Source organism: Eubalaena glacialis, chromosome 10 (genome assembly GCF_028564815.1).
Source record: "Eubalaena glacialis isolate mEubGla1 chromosome 10, mEubGla1.1.hap2.+ XY, whole genome shotgun sequence".
NCBI classification, from domain to species: domain Eukaryota; kingdom Metazoa; phylum Chordata; class Mammalia; order Artiodactyla; family Balaenidae; genus Eubalaena; species Eubalaena glacialis.
The window spans coordinates 110,987,068-111,011,624 of record NC_083725.1 but is presented as its reverse complement, the minus strand read 5'-3'; the positions used below and the strand labels follow the sequence as shown (position 1 = coordinate 111,011,624).

At 50.9% G+C, this 24,557-nt stretch overlaps 1 protein-coding gene across 1 annotated transcript in view; it reads right to left on the bottom strand.

Moving 5' to 3' along the window:
- Nucleotides 1-21,531, bottom strand: part of DTX4 (deltex E3 ubiquitin ligase 4) — a 33,305-nt gene extending 11,774 nt beyond the window's left edge. Inside the window, exons 1-6 of the mRNA XM_061201796.1 lie at nt 21,219-21,531; nt 11,989-12,712; nt 5,598-5,659; nt 5,049-5,210; nt 3,160-3,221; nt 2,082-2,234 (exon numbers count right to left, since the gene is read on the bottom strand). Coding sequence (XP_061057779.1) covers nt 2,082-2,234; nt 3,160-3,221; nt 5,049-5,210; nt 5,598-5,659; nt 11,989-12,712; nt 21,219-21,429 — 1,374 coding nt within the window. The 5' untranslated portion in view covers nt 21,430-21,531. The remainder of the gene's footprint in view (nt 1-2,081; nt 2,235-3,159; nt 3,222-5,048; nt 5,211-5,597; nt 5,660-11,988; nt 12,713-21,218) is intronic.
- Nucleotides 21,532-24,557: the final 3,026 nt, after the last annotated feature.

Sequence of the window (24,557 nt, the reverse complement as noted above, 5' to 3'; positions counted from 1 at the left end):
GGTACCAGAGATAAAGGGCTGGGGTCGGGGGCAAAATGCACCCAAATGAGTAACAGACCTGCATTGCCCCCCCCCGCCTGGCTACTGAGGCCATTGAAAGCTGAAGCTTTCTCCAAAGTAACAGGAGGAAAATTCCACACCAACCCCATGCTCCATGCTAAGGGACATGTAAGAGAGACCCCATCCTTCATAAGGAGACCGGGCTTTGCCCTGTATCTCAGGACTCTGATGGGGGGATGGTGGGGGACTCTGGGTACAGTGACGTGAGGGGTCGTGGTTTCACAGCGGGACCTGGTGACGTGTCTTCTGGAGGGATAGGAGGAGAGCTTGGGAGAAAGCCTGGACAGTAAATCCTGTTCCCAGCTTGAAAAAAGAAAGGGAGTGGGGAGAAGGAAAGAGTGGGCAGGGAACAACGTGTGTACAAAGTGCTGTCACACAGCGGGGACCAGAGCTCTCCAGGACATCCAGATCTCCTCGGGGAAGACTGAGATCTTCTGCAGGGCCATTTAAGGACGTTTCCATTCAAACTCTACTCATTTAAAGGAACAGCTTGTATTCAGGGCAATGGAAGTTACTCCGTGTGATCGAAGGATGGGAATCCAAGGCCAGGGTCCCACTCTCTGTTCTGGCCTTAACTTGCTTCGTGACCTTGGATGAATCACTCCATCCAATAAATTCTCTCTGGGCCTTTTCACCCCTCTTCTCTGTAAAGAAGATAAAAACTTCGTGCTTCAAAGTATTAGTGCAAAAGAGAAAAAAGGATAGTGTCTTCAACATTTTTGAAGCACCATGGAAATAAACACAAAAGTACTAGATTATTCTTGAATACAGTTATCAAAAAAGAGAATAAATGTTCTAAGAAACCCCTTTAAACCCAAAATAACCTCTTCAAATGCCAAGTCCTGATGAAACCTTTTTTCTTAGGGTCAGGAAATTGGGCAAGGGATACAGACACATGTCGTTCACAAATAATTGAGCTCTCTGAGACAAAGAAAGATCCCAAGATTGGCACTTCGGGAATTTCAACCACAGGGCTATATTAGGATGAAGGGAAAAAACATACAGCCATAATACAAAGGAGATACTAATTTGAATAACAATGCTAACAGCACCCTATAAAGTAGGGATTGTTTTATCTCCATTTTCCAGATGGAAAATGAAATGTCCAAGAGGTTGAAAATCTTGCCCAAGGTCATTTGGCTACTAAGCCAGGGTTTGAGCTTAGGTCTGCTGCCTTTACTCTTTTCCCACAGCAAGAGAAGTACAGAGCAGCCTCTGAAAGCCAAACATTGTTTTGGATGAATAAGAGGTTGGAGGATATCACAAAAATCCCAGACTCTGAGGCAATCCAAGCTGGGCCTGGAGAAATGAGTAGAATTCTAATTCTTGCAGATGGGGAATGAAGGTTATTCCAAGCATGGGAGAGAACATGAGAAAACTCAATGGCTTAGGCATTGTAAGGAGAGGGTTATCATCTGAGGACACTCCCAGATTCCTGGAAACCAGCTCTAATGGGGGAATACCACTCCTCTGTCATTAGTGGACAAGACAAGCATCACAGACAGCCTTCCCCTCCTCGAACAGTAGGACCCTAAGGGACTTCCAGTTATACTTTGACGAAATCTTTAGTGCTTTTCAAGGGGCAGTGAAAGGTGTTTTGAAATTGTCCACAGAAAATGAATTGCAACTGAAAACCACTAGCCCTGGGAGAAGGAAGGGTGATGGGAAATCCATCCATGCCAGTATGAGTAGACACTAACCACTGGCCCATCATCATGGACCACTCCCCCTCGGGACTCTCAGGGACAGAAGTCTACATCTTTCAGACCACCGCTCAGTGTGGCTACAGGGGGAGAGTTGGGTAGCATAGACCAAAAGGAAGGTAAAGACAGATTTTACCAACATAATAATTTCGTGGAAAACTGATCCTGCTGAGAACAACCAAGTTCATCACTCCTGCTTCCCTGGGATGCCTTTGAGACTCCCCAGACCACCTGCGTCCCGCTCCAATAAGGCCTCCATGCTCTTGCACCCCAGGGCCCACGTGGGAGGTGGCAGCAGCCCCACGGGCTGGCACTAACCTTGTTGCCGTTGTTGTACATGGCGACCAGGCAGTAGATGTGGTAGATGTGGCCGCATCTGGACAGCTTACCCACTAGGTCAGGCTTGACCGTCGGCTGTGGACCCTTGTAGCCCGAGGGGGCCGTGAGGCGCTCCATGCAGATGGTGCAGTCCTGGGGGTGGGAGGGGACAGAGGAAAGAGGACATCAGCTCTCAATCAGCCTACGAGGCCAAAGCATCTCCAAGGTGGCTCCCGCGTGATCTCAGAGGTCAGGTGCGCTATTTCTGCTCCTCTTCTAGAAAGCCCACAAACCAGGGTAAACATGCCTTTGGGAATCTAAATAGAATCCTGCCTGGCTTTGCACAACAGAGAAATTCCTGAAATAATTCCTGATGGTGGAACATGTTCATTTAGGCTGGCCAACAGAATGATAACCTCCTTGGGGGCTCTGACCGACCATCCTTCCTTGGTATCCTTCAGTGGCTTGTGGAGGAAACCAATGTTTGCAGATAGACTCACTGACAAGCTTTATTTAAATGGAACGTCTGTAAAAGAATTGTATTTGAAGTGTCCTGGAGAGGCTGCTATTTAAATAAGTCTACAACAGGATTTCTCAACCTTGGCACCATTGACATTTGGGGCCGGATAATTCTTTGCTGTGGGTGCTGTCCTGGGCCTTCCTGGGCATCGTAGGGTGTTTAGCAGCATCCTTGGCCTTTGCCTACTAGATACTATCAGCATCCCCTCTCCCCTCCAGTCATGTAAAATCACCTCTGGTTGAGAACTGCTGATGGACATCAAGCCCATTTTAAAGTCAGTGCCCACAGCTTATCATACCGTCTTTCTTAAATTCAGACTCTCAGGTTAAGGCAGTTTAGAATCAGTCAGCAGTTTGCTGAATGGGGAGGTGGGAGAGGTTAAGCTGCAGCTGTCGCTCAGGACCATGAACCTTGGAGCCTGGGCGTCCGCTCTGACCAGCTCTGCACCAGTCAGGACTGAGAAAGCAGCTCCTGCCGCATCCTGCGGAAAACTCTAGCAGAGGAGATGCTTGTGGGTGACGGAGAAGGTGAACCCCGCCCTGTCTCCCCTGCAGTCACCTCATCTGGCGGATGCCGGACTTTCCGCAGATACTTCTTCAGCACTTCTTCTGGGGTTTTACCTGTGGGGACAAGATGTTCAGTGGGCCACCAAGACAAGCTGGACGTGTCAGAGAGAGGGGAGTTATTAGCCAGGCTCAAAGCAGAAAAGGCAAGCAATTCATTGTGCAATTGGATTTAAGAACTGAAAGGGAACAGAGTGGTAGAAGATGGAGGGAGGTGGTCTGAGGAGGTGGGAGGTGCTCACATCCACCTTTATCTCCTTACGTCACTTCCCTGACAGCCCCCTGCCTAATTTCAACAAACCCACTTGAGTTGAGTGGGTTTCTCTTCCACATCATCGAAGAGCCTGGACCCGCCCAAACGATGCAATGAGATGACAGATGAAAGCACTCTGTAAACTGTTACACATTTAAAAGCACTAGGTAGGCTTATGGCATTCCTTTTACAATGTGCTAAGTACTGTCTCAATCGGTAATGTGGAGTCAAAGTGCTATTATTTTTATGGGAAACCAGGAATTTATGACCACAGCTTCAGGACAGTCTTCTTTGGCTGTTGATGGCATGATCACTGCCAGCAGAGGTAGCCCAGCAGTAGGGAAAGGGTGATGCTCTGGGAAGCAATCACCTGACAGGTGCATTGATTCTGGAATTTTGGGGAGGGGGGGAACTGGACCCCTAAGAGGCAGCCTAGCCTAAAGGCAGGGGATGGGATGATACGGACTCACAAAGAGGCATAGAAGTTTGAAAAAAGGGTCAGTGCCTCCCTGGGTGACTTTCTTAACTTCTCTAAGCTTCTGTTTTCTCACCTAGGAAACAGGCAAAAGCAACCACTAGCACCTACTGAGAGCGATGCTTTGACAATTAAATGAGCTAATGGATGTACAGTTCTTTGGCGCTTTACCTGCTAAGAGTCTGATACATGCTGTTAGTAATAACAGGAAGAGTGGGAAAGTGCAAAATCCTGCCGTTCCCTATGAGACTACAAGCAAGGCAATCAAGTTTATTTAAGCAGAGAGATTTTGATAGACTGGAAAAGTAGGACAAGGGTTTGAGGAAGTGGATCCTGCAACATTCAAAAGCTGGGATGCAGGCCCTTCCTTCCCACTGCCCTGCTCCTCTTAGAAGAATCAAGCTTCTATTAACTGAAAGCCTATTGCTTGCCGGGCTAAGTCACAATATACATATGATCCCATCGAAACTTCATAACAAATTTGCAAGGTGGGGACTTAGGGGTGACGGTGAAATCATTTAACAACCAATACCAGAGACTAGAAAGACCAGCCACAGAGCTGAAGTGGGGTCCTTGGTGCCCTGATAAGCACAGGTATTTGACCTCCTAGTTGTGGGATGTGAAAAGGGAGAATGGAGCTCCTAAAGGGGGGTTCGGGGGGCCAGAGCATCTGGAGTCTCCAGAGGGACACAAGACAGTGGTTACTTCCCCAGTGACATGGATGCATTACAGGACATACCTGCCGGGTACCGGTTGTGCCCATTGTAAAGGTGAGAAAATAGAGGCTGCCTGGGGTCACAAGACTGCAAGGGACAAAGTTGGGATATGAGTCGAGTCTGTTTGGGTTCCAATGTCAAAGTGATCTTTCCCTCTAACGTATTGATGTTTTATCTGTGTCACGCATCCTATTTTTATGTGTCTATATTTTTGTGCTGCATTTTTATATTTCTCAAGGTGTCTCCATCTGATCCACACCTCATCCACTTTGGTGTGATCATCAGAACAGGTACTAGGTAGGCCCATTTAGCAGATGCAGAAATTAAGGCACAGAGGGTGAAGGCATGGGTGTGACCCTCAGTGGTGGAGGCAGAGCCAGGGCTGGGAGCCAAGTCTGTGACCTCCCCGCCAGGACCCCTTTCGATAAAGAGGCCGATACCTTTCTTGGCTTGTTTCTTGGTGGTCTTGCGGCTCGTGTTGGAAACCCCTGGGATGGATTTTATTTCGCTCTTGCTGACGGGGGGTGGGTGGAGAACCAGCTTTGGTGGCCTGGTGAGACACACGGGCAGCCCTGCCGCACTCATGAGGATCCCAGTGATCCCTGGAAGGGCAAGAGCATGAGAGAAGGACTGGAGAGTCAGCCCCCCAAACCCCCCCCAGCTCCCCCCTCCCCCCCCAGCTCCCCCCTCCCCCCCAGCTCCCCCCTCCCCAGTAACCTACTCGCCTCCTTTCCACCGGCGTTCCCATAACTCATGGATTCTCTACGTAGCCTCTACTTTTCTCGGAAATGTATGCATTCCCTCATTTTCAACAGCAAGCTTTGCTTTTCACAATCAATTCTCCCCAAACTCTTCCTGCCCTTCCAACCCAACTCCTCACATCCTCATTTGTCTTAATCAACATCCGAATTGTCTCTCTTTTTACAAATGCTCACTATACCTATTTCATTGCTTTTGTTTTTCTACCTTCAGCCGGGGGCTTCTCTTACCTGCCAAGGCAGGGTTGACAGGACTGGACCCACTTAGGTTCTTCACTGGGACGGTGGGGACCCTGAAGAAGGAAAGAGCAGACGCATCATGCTTTTGACAAGTGGGACAAAATGGGCCAGTGGTGGGGACCCCAAAACTTCACCCACTGAGGGGTTCCCCTTTCTTACAGGAACTACTTATTCCTACTAAAGAGGCAGTAAGTTCTTAGCCCCTCAGCCAGAGCTGATACCTTCAAACCTTGTCGGTCCACATCATGCCTCCACTCAGAACCTCAAAACTCAGAAGGGCTCTGCAGTTCCCTCAGAGTCCCAGGAAGGCCTACACAGCCCTGCATGAGCTACCAAAATCCCCCACCCCAATGCCCCCAGCTCTCTGGCCTCTCCTCAAGTCACTCGCCTCTTTACTGCACTCTAGCTGTTCCTCCTACTGGCCTAGAACAGTCCTGCCTCAGAGCCTTTGCATAGGCTGTTCCCTCTGTCTGAAATGCTGTTCCACCTGACACCTACTTGGTTCCCTCCTACAACTTCTTCAGCCTTGGCTCAAATGGTCCCTTCTCAGTAATGTTTCTGAGGCCATCTTATTTAATACTGCTACCCACCCCTCCATCCCACCCTGAGACCCCCCAAGCCCTCTTACCCTGGTCTTTTTTTTTTTTTTTTTTTTTGGCCACGTCCCACAGTTTGTGGGATATTAGTTCCCCAACCAGGGATTGAACCTGGGCCCACGGCAGTGAAAGTGCTGAGTCCTAACCCGTGGACCGCCAGGGAATTCCCACGTATGATCTTTGAAAAAAAGTTGTTGCTTCTTATCTTCCCTCCTAAAATCTAAGCTCTACCAGGGCAAATATCTTTGTCTGTTTCATTCAGAGCCTGACACTAGTAGGCATTCAACAAATATTGGTTGAAGAAATGAAAAAAACATAAAGAAGCAAGTTCAAACTTGGGTGTACAGTCACCTCAGAAGCTTTTGAAAAGGCAAAGCCCCTTGCCTGCCTCAGAAGCTCTACCTGTGGGCCAAGAGAATCTGCATTTTTACAAGCTTCTGCTGAGAGGATGCAGAGGCAGCCGATCCCTAGTCTAACGTTTGGAAACCATTGCTCTAACAGCTGTCACTTCTCCTTTTCCCTGAGAAACATAAATATCAGGCAAGGCCTCCTCCCTTTTCTGTCCTTCTCCCCAGCAACTTGAGCCAGGATGGAGAGAAGACAGCACAGCTGCCTGAGAAAGTCGAGGCCTCCCACGGTGCTGAGTAGAAAAATATGAGACACATGGGGCTAGGTCTTGCACCATCCCCCTTGCCACCCAGGCCTCCACAGCTGGGTTTGGGAGGGGATGTGGGCTTGGAGAGCCCGATGGACTGGGTCACCGATGACTCCAGGAGCCAGAGTTTCTGCTATGGGGGTAGGGTGGTGCTGGGAAAGTAGGGGGAGGGGAAAGAGCACTTGTTTATTTGTTTATTAATTTATTTGTCCATTCATACTGAGCCCACTTGGTGTTGGATACTCTGCTGGATGCCAGGGACACAGCAGTGAACAAGACAGCCCACAGCCCTTCATCCATGTGTTAAAATCGCTAACAGGAGTAGAGTCAGGCACTTAATCCCAGGCACCATTCTACCTGCTCACCATATATACATCCATCTAACCCTTCCAACAACCTATGCAAGAGGTGTTATTATTATTAACTCCGTTTTAATAGGCAGGGAAGGTGAGACACAGAGAGGTTAAGCAAACTTGAAGAAGGTCACACAGCGAAGGCTTTGAACCCAGGAAATCTGTCTCCGGAGCCCATTGTTTTAGCCACTCACTAGGCTGTGCTCTTGTGTCTGTGTAATCCTCCTAACACCCCCATGCTGCAGGCAGAAAACACGAAGCTTCAGGTTTAAGGAATAAACCCACAACTCAGAGGGGAGGTTGGAATGTCACCTCAAGGCTGAGCCCTGGGTCTGTCTGTCCCCCACGTGCCCAGAAGGATGGGTGCTTGCCTGGCCATGCCGAGTCTTCTGGGGCCTCTGTCCCTTCCCAGGGATGATGACGTGTGCACCAGGGTTGTGAGAAGGATGTGGAAATAACAAATGTGGGTGTGTTTGTGTCTCAGCAGGCCACCAAAGGCTACTTGTCCTCAGAAACTGTCCCCAGGATAAATCAAATCCCGATGGGAGGAGGGGAAAGCTGAATTCAACGCAGAAGAAAGACACCAAGAAAAAGAGGCACAGACTTGATTCCGGACTCTGTAACCTGCCCCACAGGGCCAGGCATGGTATTGTGGATTGGGGGGGCGGTCAGAGAAATCAGGTTAAAGACCCCGTCCTGCCAGTAACAATGTCCATCAACTTTTCTGAGCCTCAATTTCCTTATCTGTAAAACTGTGAAAGTCTTGGGTTAGAAGCTGCCAAGGAGACTTCCTGATGATTTCCCACCCCACTACCTGGGGACCCAAGGTGCCGTCTCTGCCCTGGGTCCCCCACCTGGAGCTGATTCTCCTCCCGCCTCTCTCTGGGTGGGGGGTGGTGGGCAGGGTCCCGCCTCTGCGCCTGTTCTCTGGATCCGCACCAGGGGGCAGTGGGCAGTGGGCACCACCCAGCCCAGCACCTGCCTTCCCCCCTCACCATCTCCAAGGCCCCCACTTCAGCTGATAAGTAGCTGTGATCTGGGTGACAAAAGCCACCTTTGTTGCCACAAACTGGACTGGCAGGTTTCCGCACCCAACCTGGTTAACCAGGAAACAGTCCGTCCCCAGCGCGCACGTCCCGGGCAGCCCGAGAACTCAGGGTCGGGGGCAAGGTCTGCGGAGAGGGAGGGTCTGCTGGTGAATACTGTGGAACAGGTGGGTGTCCCTGCCATGCCAGGAAAGGGACAACATGGTGGAAGGGCTTCTCAGGAGGCTCTGGATGGTGGCAGCAGGGCTTGGGGAAGAGGGGATATTTGCTTATGAAATACAGAAGGGTCCAGCGGAAGGGGCCCCGCAAGGGGGTCAGGATATCTGCTCCTAGCCCAGCTCTGCACTGACTTTGTGCCTTTGGGAGAACCGTGCAGCCTCTCTGCCATTCATGACCGCATCTGAGTTACCACGCAGTAAACAGGGCACCCTAAATCTCTGTCTCATGGGTTCCCAGGGAGGATTTAGGATCTAGGTCGAACACTTTGTAAATAGCCAAGCCCTATGCAAATTTGGGTGATTGTTTACATTTTTTGGTTCCCAAAGGTGAGAGGAAGTTGGGCTTGATATAAAGCCTTTTCCTGCTTAATATTCCAATTTTCTCAGATTCTTGAGGATGTCAGGTGTAAAGTATTAATACAAAGTTGAGAGCTGGGTAGATTGTTGAGCTGGCAACACTTGATCACCCTTCCCCCATCCCCCACCGTTACTCATTAAAATGAAAACCAAGGAGAACAGCCTGTTTGGTCCACACCGGCCACACCCTGTTGGGGCCCCCAGGGTTATAGGTGCCTGAGTCCTCTTCCTGGAAATCAGCAACCCAAAGGCAGGTGAGCGTTCACATTTTCCAGGCAACTCAGCTCAGCAAAAGCTGCCTGACCCAACTACTTGTTGGCCAATCAGCAGACACCCCCTGCCCCCATGCTGTGGGGAAGTTCCCAGTTATGGAGGGTGCACGTTTTAATTTCTGTCTCTAAAATACAAAACTAAGAAAAGAGAAGAGCTGGCAAGGTGGCAGGGGAAGGGGGGTTGATGAGGGGAGAATAGCTCTGCAGATACCATGGTGAGAAGTGTTTTTCTGGGAGTTATGAGCCAACCCAGGAATCCTCGGCAGAACAATGGTCTTGTCTCTCCAGCAACCGAGGTCTCGCTGGAGATAGAGAAGCCTCCATTCTGGAAAAGAGGGCCAGAGGGGCGACTCCCGCCCTCCTCAGCACAGCCCTCCTCTCTCCTCTTTAGAAACCCCCTGCTTGTGTCTCTGAATAATTCACAGGATCTTTTGTTCCCCCCAAACCCTTCCCTCCATCCCACCTCTCCCGCCCTCCCTGGTCTTCCTTTTTTCCGTGGGAAAGTTACTGGAAGAGGTCATGGGCAGAGAGGGGAGGGGGAAGGGGCCGTTGGACGACAGAAGGTCGATGGCAATGGCAGACAAAGGGAATAAACACGCTAATTAAATGGCCAAGAAAGACTGGAGGAGAAGATGGTAGTGGGGGTGAGGGAGGTGGTAAGAGGTGAAAAGGAGAGGGCTGGAAGACAGAGAGGGTAGGGAGGGGCCTCCCTTGTCAGGAAAACAGAGCAGAGAAAAAAACAACTTGTTTCTATAGCCCTTTTGAAACTGCACTGCCCAGACCTCCGCCCTATTCGGCTGCTCGGATTCTATTGGCAGGCAGATACTCAAGCAGAGAGATAAAGAGCTGCCGACTCCTTTATTGACATTTAAAGCAATCTGGGGTTCCTTTCCCTCAAGTATGGCATGGGGTCACTTGGCTTTTGTCTAGGGCGCCAGAAATGAAGTAGGGTGTTAGATTCTGCTCAGCTCCGACCTCAGTAACTACAGAGCGCATAGATACTGTTCGTAATAATAATAGCAGCTAATACTGAAAAGACTCTTATTATGTGCCAAGCACTGTAGTAAATCCACACTGAATATTTCATTTAGTCCTCATGACAAACCCTATAAGCAAGGTACTATTCCTATCCCCATTTTACAGATGAGTAAACTGAAGATAGAGGATGCAAAACTTGCCCCAAGTTACGCAGCCAGAAACTTGGGCTCCAGCCCAGCCAGTCGGATTCTAAAGACTGTGTTCTTACCCACTATAGGAGCCTCCCTCTGCCATGCCAGCAGTCGTCCTGGAACTCCGTTAGAGGCCCCGGGATGCTTCTGTACGCCAGTGTGGAGAAATTGAGCAGCGGCATTGTGCGGGTACCCCTTCCCCTCTGCCAAATACTTCTGCAGGCTCAGAGGAAGTCATGAAAATCCCAGGCATCTGACTAGCATCTGACCGTTTATAAATTGCCTTTGAATACAACAAGGAGCTGGGCTTTGGCCAAAAGAGCAGAAGACTAGGGGACGAAAATCTAGGTTCCAGCTCCCACTCTGTAACACATGGGCTGTGCATCTCTCCCTGGGGAGTTAATCCCTAGCTGAGTGCCCATGCCTGACACTTGCTTCACGGTGTAAGGTAATGAGTTAATGCCGGCGAGTGCATAGGGTCAGCTGTTAAGGGGTGACTTCTCTTAGCTGAGGTTTTTACACTGACTCCATGGGTAGGCAAGGCAAGCATGATGAGCCCCATTCCACACAGGGGGAACATGGACCTTGCAAAGGTTCTATGCCTCACCCAGTGGCAGAGGCAGGAGTAAAGGCCCAGCCTCACAGTCTGCAATCTACCCTCCTTCCTGTCTCCTCCCAGCGCTGAGCCTTTATGTGCAGAGATCTTCCTCTGGGCAGCCTGACCTTCACACTCTTGTGTCCAACCTACCTCTGAACCATCCCGAATGTCTGGGGCTTGGGTGGCAGGCAGGGCCAGGCTCCTCCAGAGAAAGGGAAGATTGGACAGATATAAGAGGCCAATCTCACAAGAAATCAGGGGCTGGCAGGCAAAGGCTACGGGTACCACATGGACCTGCGTCTCTCCCATTTTATGATCAGGAAGGCCAAGAGGATGATGAAAAGCAGTTATAACAGAATCTACAACATCCCCAAGTTGTCACAGGAATGACTGAGACAGTGCATGGAAACTGCCTGGGAGGTAGTAAGTACTCATTAAACATGGGCTATTATTCCAATCTGGAGGCACCAGAGGAAAGGGACTAACCCTCACTTGGCACCTACTGTATGCTGGACACCGTGGTACGTGATTGACAGGGAAGCAGCATGGCTGAGCGGGAAAGAGTCTGGGCTCAGACTTCCTAAAGTCTGAATCCCGTTCTCTGCTGATGATTAGGTATGCGCCCTGGAGCGAGTGAAACTCTCATGTCTTCAAGGGCAAAATGGGATCAAAAAAATGCCTACTCCATAGACTTGTTGTAAGGATTAAGTAAAGTGATAAAGCCCCCAAACTAGAACATGGTGGGAGCCCATGAATGTTGCCTGCTATTTCTTGGTAGGCATCACCTCCTTTAATCCTCACTGCAACCCTAACATGAATATTATGGCCAGCATTTACAGATGAGGAAGTTGGGGCTCTATGATGTTAGGGATCCGCCCCTATCACAGGGCTAGGAAGAGGCAAAGTCTCCATTAGAATCCAGATCTGCTGGACCCCAAAGGCCACATCCTTGCTTACCCACCACACCGTGCTGCCTTCCACCTGCAGCCAGGGGGTCAGGTGAAGACGAGGAGGAGCTTAAGCCTTGGCAGCCCTTCCTTCATCTCTGACCCGGATGATCAGTGACGTCTGATGCCCCTGATCAGTTGATGCTCAGAGGCAGCCATGGAAGCACCTACCCGGAGGCGATCAGTACCCGGGACTGGGCGATGGCCAGTCGCTGCAGGTTGGTCCGATTCAAGGTCGCCAGGGCCACCCTTCCGGTCTTGCCATTGGCTCCCGGGGGGCTAGCAGGGGAGCCCGCATTCGCCCCTGCCGGCGTGCTGGAGGCTGGTCGCCGGATCGCCTGCGACGGGACCGTCTTCACCGGGCCACGAATGGTGCCCGTGCTGTCCAGTGGCTTGGCCCCAGGGCCTGGTGGGGGAGGCACCTTGACCACTCCAGACTCGGGCATGTTCTTGCGGGCAGCCGGGGGCTGCAGGGGTCCAGCGCTCCCGTTGGCCACCGCGGCCTTGACGCTCATCACCAGGACGCACTGTGGGCAGGAACAGGGCGGGGCGGGGGGCGCGGCGGCAGGCCCGGGGCTGGCTGGCCAGGACTGGGCCTTGGGCAAGGTGCCAGTGACCATGGGGTAGATAAGATCTAGCCGCCGGCGGACGCGGCGCTGGCGCTGGGTCTGCCGGTTGATCTGGCCCATGGTGCTGAAGTCAATCACGTAGCTGAAGCCGATGGAAGTGAGGTCGATCCAGGGGTGCTGCTTCTCGTAGGCGTGCTGGATGGTGATGCCCACTTCCATGTCGTACGGCGTCCAAGAACCATTGTCGTTCTCCCACTCCCACACCACGCCCTTCCCAGGGGCTGAGGTCGGGTCGTAGTAGTTGCGGCGAACTGGGCGGAGGGTCCCTGCCAGAGTGGGACAGAGGAGAGGATCAGGGTCACCAAGGGATGAAACTGAATTGTGTTACATTAATAGGCAGACATTAAACGAGTCCTACAGTGTGCCGGTACTGGGCTGCCGGTTGAGATATCAGCTTTGAATGAGGCTCATTTCTGCCATTTTGAAGTCCAGCAGTCACAGGGGGGTGAAAGCAGATGCGTTACCCGGGGAAGGATGTGGGAGATAGTACAGGGTACCAGAAAGAGCACTTCCTGGTTTGGAGTCGGGAGACCTTAGTTTGCAGCCAAATTTGATCACTTAATATAACACCCCACAACCTTCTTTTCTCCCCCCAAGAAACAAGATGATAACTCCTTTGCCGAGTTTTTGTGAAATTAAATGTGGCTCACTCACTCAACGAATATGTATTTGTCTGTGGCAGGACCTGGATTTCTCATGCGCCCTGTACTTTGCAATAAGCTGTATAAAGCCCTTGACACGTGCTAGGTGCTGAGAAATATCATTTCCCTTCTTCCTTGATTCTCCAAATGCCTCAGCCCCGAAGGCTACAGAGGAAAAGAACACAGGGTCATGGGACCCTAGAGGATAGAGGAAGACTCTGCCCCCACCCAGGAAGGCTGCCCAGGGCTGGGGGCGATGGAACTGGCTCTCTGGACTTCTTTGGGCGTGGTAAAAAAAAAAAAAAAAAAAAGATCAGGTTGAAAGAACTCTCTCATATTTCCCAGCATTAAATCTTATATCAACAACTGTGATAGCGATCATAAGAATAACTTTCTATTTATCTAACGTCTTTCCCCCCCCCCCCCCCGAGAAGCTCAACCCTCCTAAAGATAGGATAGTCTCAATTTTGATAGTCTCACAGTGGGTGGGATGGGGGGTGGTGAGGGCAGGGAGGAGATTAGGGTTTATTGCAGGGGAATAGAACAGCAGAAATGAACCTGCAGGACTGGTAGGGAAAACTACGCCTGTAACTGTTGCCTCTTTCTCCTCTATCTACCGGAACCTTGAATTCAGATCCATGCCCAACCAGGGCTCATTTCATGGATATTAACATCAAGGCTGAAGATGCCTGGTTCAAGGCCGGGTAGGGAGACTGGGGAGAGCTCCAAGGATGCTGGAATCTCTGCATCCGTCAGCTTAAGCTCTATCCATCAAAGTGGTGGGAAAAGGCTCCCCTTCCCTGGTCTCTGACCCACCCCCTCCTCCAACCCAGAGGGAGACACCAAGACTGGGGACAGAATCTCATTCAAGGGGGGAAGAAAAGGAACAATGACTATTCAGGCCTTTGCTAGGTCATAACCCACCCCCCCACCCCCCATCTCCAAGCCCCTTAATGACCCAAAACATCAACATTCAGAGGCAGGAGGGAGAAGAAGAACAATCCCCTATTCAGCGCCAGGAGGTCTGCTGGGTGTGGGGGGGAGCAGGAGAGGAGGAGGAAGAACGGGGTGGCCAGTAGGCCCCTGGTTTGCCGCCATTTCCTTCCTAAGGCGCCAGCTTGCTGGGGGACAAAGAGCACAGCCTTTGGATCCAAAAGCAGAGCTTCCGTCCCTTCCAGTTGTGTGATTAAGCCTTAGTTTCCTCATCTGTTTGGGTCCTGGGTAGCTTCTTCAAAAGGTGGATTTGAGGATTAAATGCAGGAATGAATATAAATGCTAAGATAATACCTGTGGCATGGCAAGGGCTCAATAAAAGTTGGTGATTATTATTGTAATTTATCTTCTATTTTATGTCTTAGCAGGATGGAGAAGTCACGGGGAAAGTTTAGTCCAGGGGATGTGAACTGTGTGTGTATGTGTGTGTGTGTGTGTGTGTGTGAGAGTGAGAGAGAGAGAGAGAGACAGAGACAGAGAGAGAAGAGGAGGACGAGAGAGAGAGTTTAAACTCCCTCTTTGCACAATCTTTGTTACTTAGAAAGCACCTTCAGCTATCCTAATTCATTTGATCTTCCTGGCAATCCTATGAAACAACGTTTAAAGGTGAGGACATTAAGTTTAGAGAGCTTAAATGACACTATTTTATTCTCTCTCCGGGGTAGCAGGGACAAACAATGCACTTGACCAATTCTCATAAATGTGCTTAAAAGGCATTTTTCACAATGGTGGTATCAGTCCCAGCTATGCCTGGGAGTTGCCCCAGAACTTCTGGAAACTCTGCCCTGCCTCTTACCTGGTTTATCCTCCTCTCTGCCCTGGACAGATGCCCCCTTTTCCTCCTGCATTCCCTCAGTGTTCCCTGACTCCCCGCTGCCCCTACTATTCACCAGGTCCCGTCTATCAAAATGCCCTCCTTCGCTGTTTTGATCTACTGAAATTTTCCTTATCATTCAGGTCCTATGCCATTTGCCATCCATTTCTTGAAATGCTCTCCTAGTCCGGGCTCCATCTTCAAGGAGTCTGGGGTGCACAGCTGCTTATGTCTGATGGGTACAAGCATCTCGGCACTTTTCATATCAGTGCCTAACGCAGAGTCGGCAGTAACGAGGGCTCCATAGACGTGCTGTGATGGGGTGAGGACTTCTGGCTACGTTGGCATTTGATCATTTATCCCATATTGCTGAGTATGCATTAGCTGCTGTGAGGAATGCAGATTCAGGCACTCCCGAAGCACCTCCCAGTCTAAAACAAGGCAACTGCCTAGTTATGAGGCAGAATATGCCACCAAAAAGAGTGTCAACAAATGCAGTGTTAGCAGAAAATGTAACCACAACCCCACCGTGCTTCAATCCCTTCCATGACTTCCTTGTAGGTCAAGACCAAGATGCTCTCCACCCACAACCTCTGTGGTCTCCTCGAATCCTAATACACTCTGACCACATTTCTGCCCCACTGGCCTCCTGCAGACTCTCGCCACTGCCTCTTCTCCTCTCTGGGCTGCTTCACAATCTTGGTCCCTCCCCACCCACACTCTGGCATCCTCTTGGCTACCCATCCTTCAGATTTCAGCTCATTTCCTCGAGGAAACCTCTCTGGGTTGTCCGACCAGGTAAAATTCCTGCTCCTATTTTTTACACCGTCTTGAGGTGCAGTTACACATTTATTTGTGTGATTCATTGGATGAATGTCCACCTACCTCATGGGACTCCCAGTCTCATGAGGGTGGGCATCCAGGAGTTTGCTTATGGCTGTAGCCCCCATGCCTAGCATGTCCTGAGGGCTCAATAAATATCCACTGAAAAAAGGAAGTAATAATAATTTGGAGACCATTTCAAGAAATGGAGACCATAACAAAGAGCATAGGGCCTGAATGATAAGGAGAACTTCAACAGGTAAAAGTGATGAAGAAGGGCATCTCAGGAGAAGGGACCTTGTGAATAGTTGGGGGGAGGGTGTCTAAGGGAATGCCTGAGAATAAAAGGCACATCTGTTTGGCAGGAGTAGAGGAAAATATGGGCATACAGGAAGATAAACTTGGAAAGGTGTGTAAGAGCCAGGGCATAGATGGTCTGGACTGCCAGGCTGTGAGGGCTTTTATTTACAGGCCACGAGGAACCACAAACCAGGTTTGTGACACAGAGAAGTGATGACACCAGAGCTGTTCCATTTATTAGTTCCAAATGAGAAGTAATGGGGGGGGGGGGAAGGGGAGGGTGCTGGCAGCAAAAATGAAAAGCAGGTGATAGACCAGAGGGACCCTACAGAGAGGTAATGGGTAGGACCTGACCACAAGTAGCTGAGTGCATTCCAAGTGATCCAGGATCACGTGCTTTCGAATCTCCTGGGGAACAGATCAGCAACACCCTCCAGAACTGAGGGTCGGCATCCCTGGGAGCTGGGCCCGGGAATCTGCACGTGAACAACTGCAGAGCGTTCATCACGTATGCTCAAGTTTCAGCTTCTACGTGCCTGTATATATGGGGCATCCAAAAAGGAGGACGAGACGAGTCAAAGACCCCTGAGGCTTTGACCACGGGCGAGTGGTAAGGTAGTGACACCATTTAACAAGAAGAGGGGTGTCACAAGGAAGAGCTGATTTTTGGAAGGAAAGATGCTGCGTTCTGTTAACTAACCCCTAGAGGGTTAGTTAAAAACAGAAGGCAGACCTCAGCGCGAAAGTTGTGGGACAAGAGAGATGGTGGGATTACATTCTCTGATTATTTTGAGATCACTCCATCTGACATGGGCGAGTCCTGGACCTTTCTATAATCAGGACCCTGAATTAGATGATCTGAGGAAATCCACTGGGTCCTAAGGTGCAGTGTGACCCAAGGACAAGGCTTCTAATGGGACAGGGATAAAGGATTTCACAGACGAAGGAGGAAGAAAGAGGAAAAAAGTTTTTTCCAGCAACTCAGACACGTACATCCCAAAGCACCAAAGTTGTCCTGGCTCCTGGGAAATGAGAGACAACACCTTTCAGGCATGACCCTAGGACTCCAGGGCATTTCACCCACGTCCACACAACACGATGCTCCTGTACCCAGGAAATCCCAGGCCTCTCTTACCAGCACCCCTCACCCCCACTAGAATGTTCCATGAGGGCAAAGACTTGGATGGTTCGCTATCGCTATATCCCGCAAGCCTGGAACAGTGCCTGCACGAAGTAGGACATGGGCACTTGATTCAGAATCTCAGCTCTGCCGTGGACTAGCTGTACAACTTTGAGCAACTTCATCTTTTTCAACTTGTTTCCTTTCCTATGAAATGAGAACAATGGGTCCTTCATAAGATGGCCGAGGATGAAACCAGATAATGTGTGCAGTGTGCTTGGCGCCTCCCTCATACCGTAGCTATCACGTGGTCATGACATTTGCTCCCACCACTCTTGTGCTCACACAGGGTGGGGAGTATAGTGGGGGGGGGGGACGAAAAATCAGGTTCTATCAAACCCTTTAATCACTCTCCATCTGACTCTTGTCACTGCGTTAAAGACATGAAAGAGGCAAAAGTTGCACAGAAAACTGAGCTGGAGGGGCTTCCCTGGTGGTGCAGTGGTTGAGAATCTGCCTGCTCAATGCAGGGGACACGGGTTCGCGCCCTGGTCTGGGAGGATCCCACATGCCGCAGAGCAACTAGGCCCGTGAGCCACAACTACTGAGCCTGCGCCTCTGGAGCCTGTGCTCTGCAACAAGAGAGGCCGCGACAGTGAGAGGCCCGCGCACCGCGATGAAGGGTGGCCCCCGCTTGCCGCAACTAGAGAAAGCCCTCACACAGGAACGAAGACCCAACACAGCCAAAAATAAATAAATAAATAATAAAAAAATAAAGGAATTCCAAAAAGAAAAAAAGAAAACTGAGCTGGAAAGAACCCTCCCTCATACCATGTTACTTCTAATTAGCGTCATCACTGGTGCAGAGTCCAAACCCATTCACCTGCCGATCTGCATGATGGGATGAAAGGAGCCAGAAGGAACCTTAAGGCTGCTCTTCATTCTACGAAGGAGAATGAGGCCTGAGCAGTCAAGGGACTTGCTGAAGGTCACAGAGTAAGCCAGCGGGTCTGGAATGAGACCCTGAGTCACGTCTCCCACTGCCAGCCCGGGTCTTCCCCCATCCTGCTGCCAGGCCCTGAAAATGGCAGTGATCAGATATGTTGGAAGATACAGAGTACAGTGATGTTGGAAGTTATAGGGGACAGAGCTCCAGCCACTGCCCTACAACAGAAAAAGGTCAGCCCAGTCAAGGTGAATGATCGTGGGTGGAGTGGACCCGACAGAGGCTTTTGGAAGCAGCCAAGACTCCTTCACCTCTATCTAGCCCTGTCTCTTCCCTTCTTCCCCATTCTCTACCCCAAAATGCATAGAAGAGACCAGCATAGAATGCAAATAAGCTCAGACTCAGAGATGGTCTGGGGAAGGAGAAAGGCCCAGGACAAACAGAGGTGGGCAGAGGGTATCTGCAACCTCCCAGCCATCTCCCTGGAGACAGGCTGGATGAGGTTGGAACCCAGGGGAGTGGAGAGTCTGAGGACTTCCTTGGCAGCAGGGCAGGCAACTTCTGAAAAAACACAGCTCCCATGTCAGGAAATGTCCCCACATAGAGGAGGCAACAAAAAAGAAGAGAGGAATCGCCTCTGGGCAGGGGACTTCCAGCTCTCCTTTGTTTATGGGGATGTTTCTGGTTCCCAGCTTCAAACTGTGGCTTGGGGATGGTGGGTAATTTAATTAAACATTGCCAGGGCTTGGCCGAGGTTGCCTGGGAGCCGGTGGTTTACAGTTCCTACCCTGTCACGGCTTCATCAATGAGCTATATTGAGAGGAACTGTGTGTCTGTTGATGGAGAAGACAGCGGAGGGGGCTGTGAGCCCAGAAACCCAGAGATTCTATTCTGCTTTGACAAGCTCCCTGACAGACCCAGCAATCCTGGGAATTCAGCCCAGTGCCTTCTGCACCCAGCGCACCCAGCGCGGGGCCTGGCGCTGAGGATGGAGGCTCTCGGTCCACGGTGGCCGATCAACCATTAGAATGAGTGGATGATACCAAAGCAGTCTGAATCCCTCAAAGACAGACAAAAAATGTAAAACACACCCTGAGGCAGTTTGAAAAATGATCCAGGGCCAGGCCGGGTCTAAAATCTGAGGAGCTCCAGCCTCCGACTTAACTGTGGACCACCAGGCAGTGGGCAGCCTGTCCTCAGGGAAGGGTGGTCAGACCTGGGGGAAGTAGCAACTGTCCTTCAACCCAGTTTTCTCCAGAACTTCATTTCTATAGTAAGAGCCCTTCAGGCCATGACCCTTCCTAGGAACCACGTCCGTCTCAGACATCCCTAAACACTGGCTAAACTTTCCCCCTTCTCAAATGTGGGACAAGGCCTGGGACCTTTATATCACCAAGGTGTCTCTCCATCTGCTGCTGAGATTTAGTCTGAAATAGAAACGCTAACACCTGCCCATTTATTCTGAGCAGGACTGGAGTCCCCTGTCAGGTAGGTGTCTTGACTGTCAGACTCTCTGGCCCCACCTACAGGGCTAGTTTCCCCCTCCCCCCAGTCTGATGCCTCCACCCTCACCTCTCTGACTTCTATCCAAAGTACACAGTTACCTTCTCCCCCTTCCCCCTTGGCCACACTTAATCTTCTTTCTCAATCTCCCCACATTCCTCCTTATTCCCTCCTCCTCCCAGTCTCTCTCAGCTCCACCCCTCTCCCTTTCCCACCAAGGTTTAAGCCCCTCCAGATGCTAACACTTCTGGAATCCTTTCCCCAGAAAGCTTCACTCAATCGGTCGGTGTCCACAAAGTCCTTGGCAAAGAGGTTATTAGGAGTTCTGACTAAAGATGAGGACACGAGGGTGGAAAGATACCCCTTTCCCATGACAATCCTAATTAGCGCACAGGATGCGGGGGCTTTCCAAGGAGGCGGAGATGCCTTTGCTCACACAGCTGTTCTCTGACCCTCTGGGACTCTCCCAGTCCTCCTCTCCGGTCCCTCCCCTCCACACCTGTCTCTCCAGGCTCCTCGGTCACACTCTGGAGAAAGCCGAGCCAGAATCCCAAAAACAACTGCCCACTTCCGTGAAGAGGCTACTGGAGAGACAGACCTGTCCCAGGTAAATTAAGCCTGGGCACCATGCGTGGGCCACGCAAAGAGATGCAGCCCCCTCTGCCCCTCATGCCAAGGACCCGCCACCCTGACCTCCAGCCTGCAGGCTCTCTTCTTTGCTCTGACCTGGAAAGGCTGGCCAGCTGGGATGTGGGATTTGTGGTAGCCACAGTGGCAACTTGATTCTCACAAAAAGATAGGAGTTTAGTGTCCCCCATAGGGGACCTTTATGGGGCGAATCTTGGGGACAGTTTCTTTTTAGGAGTCCTCCTCCTCCTCCTCCAAGGATAAAGCGATCAGCTTCCCAGCCAGGCATTCCGGAGCTGTGTCCCTCCCCCTCCTCTCTCCGTCTGCTCTGGCCTGTTGCTTCAACACTTGGAGCGCCCAGGCAGAGGCACTCACCAATGCCACAGCAACCCGGGCGTTTCCTGCCCCGGAATCCCCCAAGTCCATCTCTGCTCCCAGAAAGGCCCCTCCCTTCCCATACTAGACTACAGTGAAAGCCTCCCTGGAATCCCTTCTTCCTCCCCCCCAGTTCCCACCCCCCAGGGTTGCAGCTGTGGGAAGCCATCCCACCCCGAGGGGTAGAGGCAACAAGGTGGTTGACCAGGGGAACGTGTGGCAGGCCCAAGGGTGCCTGAGGCACAGTAGGGTCAGTCAGCCAAGGTGATGTGTGAGGAATGAGAGCAGGAAGCCTTTCCTATCAGCTGGGATTGCTTGTGGACTGGTGAGCCCCTGAATTTCTACAAGAGCCACCAAGCGTTTAAAAGGGGGGCGTGAAAGGGGGTCTTTTAAGAGCTAGGTTGAAGCTCGGTTTGCATAACCAAACCACGGATACTATTTGCATGGACGTTTATTGCAGGGAGTATCTTAAGAGGATCGTGGGGCGTCAAGCGCCCCCTCCACGACCACCTCTCGGTGACACCAGTGTATGGAGATGCGGACAAAGGTGGGCCCCGGTGGGCTCGCGACGTGGGAGATCTCAGGGCAGGCAGGGGAGGAGGCGCGGGCGGGGCAGGGGCGGCCGGCTCACCGGTGTCCTGGCGAAACTGGTTCATGGACTGCAGGTCGATGATGTAGGGCGCGAGACGGCTGTCCACCTGGCCCAGCACCACGCTGCCCCCGGCGCGGGGGCCGGCGCGAACCACCGCCTCGATGTGGTGGCTCACGGCCGGGCTGTAGGGACGCCAGCGGCCGTGCTCGTTCAGCCATTCCCAGACCACCACGGCCGAGGCCAGGAGCATGGCGAGCCCGGGGCTGCGGCGGCGGCAGCGCTGCGATGCCTGCCTCCCGGGCCCGGCGCGCCCGCCCTCCTCCGCTTCCTCCTGCGCCGCCGCCTCCGGGCCTCGACCGCGCCCCCCGCCCCGCGCCCCGACACCCCGGGCAGCCTCAGCTCCGGCCCATGGGCCGCTCCCCAGCCGCGCATCCACCGGGGCCCGGAGACCAGGGCCGCCGGGCTCCGACCGCGCGCCGCCGCCGCCCGGGTGCGCCGCTGCTGCCGCTGCTCCGTGGGGTCGAGTCGCTTCATGCAAATGTCCGGCTCTCTGCAAACTGGCCCCCGCCTAGCAAAGCCACCCGGCGGGCGCGCGGCCGGAGCCCCGGCGGCCGCGAGCTGGCGCTGACGGCGAGGCGAGCATCGACCCTCGCACCAGTTGCGCCTCGGACTCCGCAGACGCCGGGGTGGGATCTCGCCGCGCGATCGCGCTCGGACTGGCACGCCGAGTTCCCCACCCCTCCCTCCCCACCCTTTCACCGCACGTTCAGTTGTCGCCGCCTGGGAGAGAGCTCCCCCTCCCTGTGGCTCCGCTCAGCTGCTTCTAGAATGAATCGCCCCTCCCAAGCCCGGCGCTCGGGCAAACCCGCGCCTGCGGAGGGTTTCTCCGGTCCCTAGACGCGGAAAAGCTGCCCCCCCAGGACAAAGCCCCGGGACTGCAGCTGTTGCCGGCCGTAACTTTGCAGTCTCCCTCCCAGAAATGGAATTTTCTTTTTTCTTTTCTTTCTTTCTCTTTAATGCAGTGTGATCGGTGTCCGTACCGCGAGCTCCGAGACACTTGTGTCTTGCACACTCACGCTCGCACGCACACGCGCCCACATCCGCACTCTGTCCTTGATGTGGTTGTATTACCTCATCTTCGTCCGCATCCTCAGCTGTCCGTCAAGGATGCAGAGCCACGCCCCCTGACGACTGGAGCAGGTGCCCTGGAGCTCACGCGCTCCCTGCTGGCCTAAAGAGACGCGTGCCGGCCACTGGCCATACACTAGTTAGCTCAACTAACTGGGCCTCTCTGCTTGTGAGACCCAGTCCAAAGGGATGCAGCAATTTGAGAGGTGATGGATTAACACTGTCTATGTAGGGAGCAAATGTGGTTTTTCTGGCCTGCTTAGACGTTACTAGAATCAAGAAGACACGTGCTAAATTGATTTATTTTGCAGGATTTCTATGACCGAAATAATGAGACACTAAGACAGACACAAGCTAGACTTGGTTGTTTTGGTCATCAATAGTCAGCGTGGAAAATAATCTAAAATGGGTGCGTTCTGACTAAAAAGGTAGATTGACATCGGGTTTACATATTAATCTTGCCAGAAAACACAAACTTTGTTTTGCTAAAGTTGCAGCTACGTAAAACAATGAATTCATACGCTCAAGAGCCTGGATAGGATATAGAAAAATAAAAGTAGACTATGTGTTAGGAACCGGGATTATGAAACTTTCTGAAATAATCGTTTTCTTTCATAACATATGATCTCTTTTGCTTTGGAAGATTTGCTTTCCCTCTCTGTTTCTTGCTCTCTCTTGAATTATACCTGTCCTTTCTCCCATCACTAGTACTTTCCAAATCTTTTTCACCCCTCTACCTTTATTTACCTCCCTCCTCACTGAGTTCTAAGTACAAAATAAAAGAAAAAATATCAACCATGCTCCTCTTCGGGCCTCCAAAAGCACCAGGCTTGAGGCTACCTCTGAGCTTTGTTCTTGCTGGTCCCCTTGCCCAGAAATCTCCCCAGGGTGACCTCCAGAATCTCCAGTAAACCTCTTCCATAAGGCCAGTCTCCCAATCCAACTCAATCAACACCATTCATTAAAACATGGAGTTTTAGGGTTTGAAGGACAAAAGGAAAAGGAGTTAAGGCTACCTCAGTTAATCTTAACAAGAGTCACTATTATTCCCATGTTATAAATGACAAGGCTTAGGGAATTTGAGCAGTTTGCCCCAGTTACATGTTTAGCAGAGGGGAAACTGGTATCCAAAAATTAGTTGGGCAAACAAAACAAAACAAATGAAACAAACAAGTAAACAAAAAACTCACCTTATTCCATAACACAAGTTATATGATGAGGAGATGGTGCGATAAGAGGCAAGATATATGGCAATGTAAAAGTGCCTCAGTGTGAAAGAAAGAAAGGGAGAAAATGAGGATAGAGTGTCCTGAAAGGACACAAGTAGAATTGAAGAAAAGGTCATGTAAATTTGTATTGAGCTATTTTTACTTTCAATCATGAGACCAAGTGTATGAAGACCCTGGAAACTCTCTTGTGGTCTGTGAGGTACAGATCCAGAAACTATAAACTAACAGTAACAACTGAAGGGGAGGCTGGAAGTACCAGGGAGAAAACAGCATCTGACCAGCTAAACCAGATATTCCCAAGTAGAAAAAGCCTCAACCTGCTAAAAGGGGTATGTTCTATGGGTGCTCAAAAGGAATGTGTATTCTGTTGTTGCGTGGAGTGTTCGATAAATTTTCATGAAGTGCTATTGGTTGATGACTTTGTTTCGTTCTTCTTTAGCCAGGCTGACTGTCTGTATAGTTGTCCTATAAATTATTGAAAGAGGTGTATTGAAGTCTCTAACTACAATTGTGGATATGTCTGCTTCTCCTTTTAGTTCTATCAGGTTTTGCTTCACATATTTTGCCACTTTGTTGTTTGTGCTTTGCACATTTTAGATTGCTACATTGTCTTGGTGGATTGATCCTTTTATCATTATATAGTATCCTTCTCTGTGGTAATTTTCTTTGATCTGAAGTCAACTTTATCTAGTATTAAGATAGACACTTATGTTTTCCTTTTATCCATGTCTTCATGATGTATATTTTTTCCATCCTTTCACCTTCAATCTGCCTATGATGTTCAATTTGAACTGAGTTTTTTTGTAGACAGTTTATAGCTGGGTCATGTTCTAATCTACTCTGCCAATCTCTGCCCTTTAATTGGTGTATTTAAACCATTTGCAATTAATGTAACTATTGATACGTTAGGGCTTAAGTCTGCCAGTTTATTTTTTGTCTTCTGCTTGCTCTGTTTTCTTTCTCCTGCAGGTTACTTGCACATTTTGAAGATTCCATTTTGACTTATGTATAGTGTTTTTCA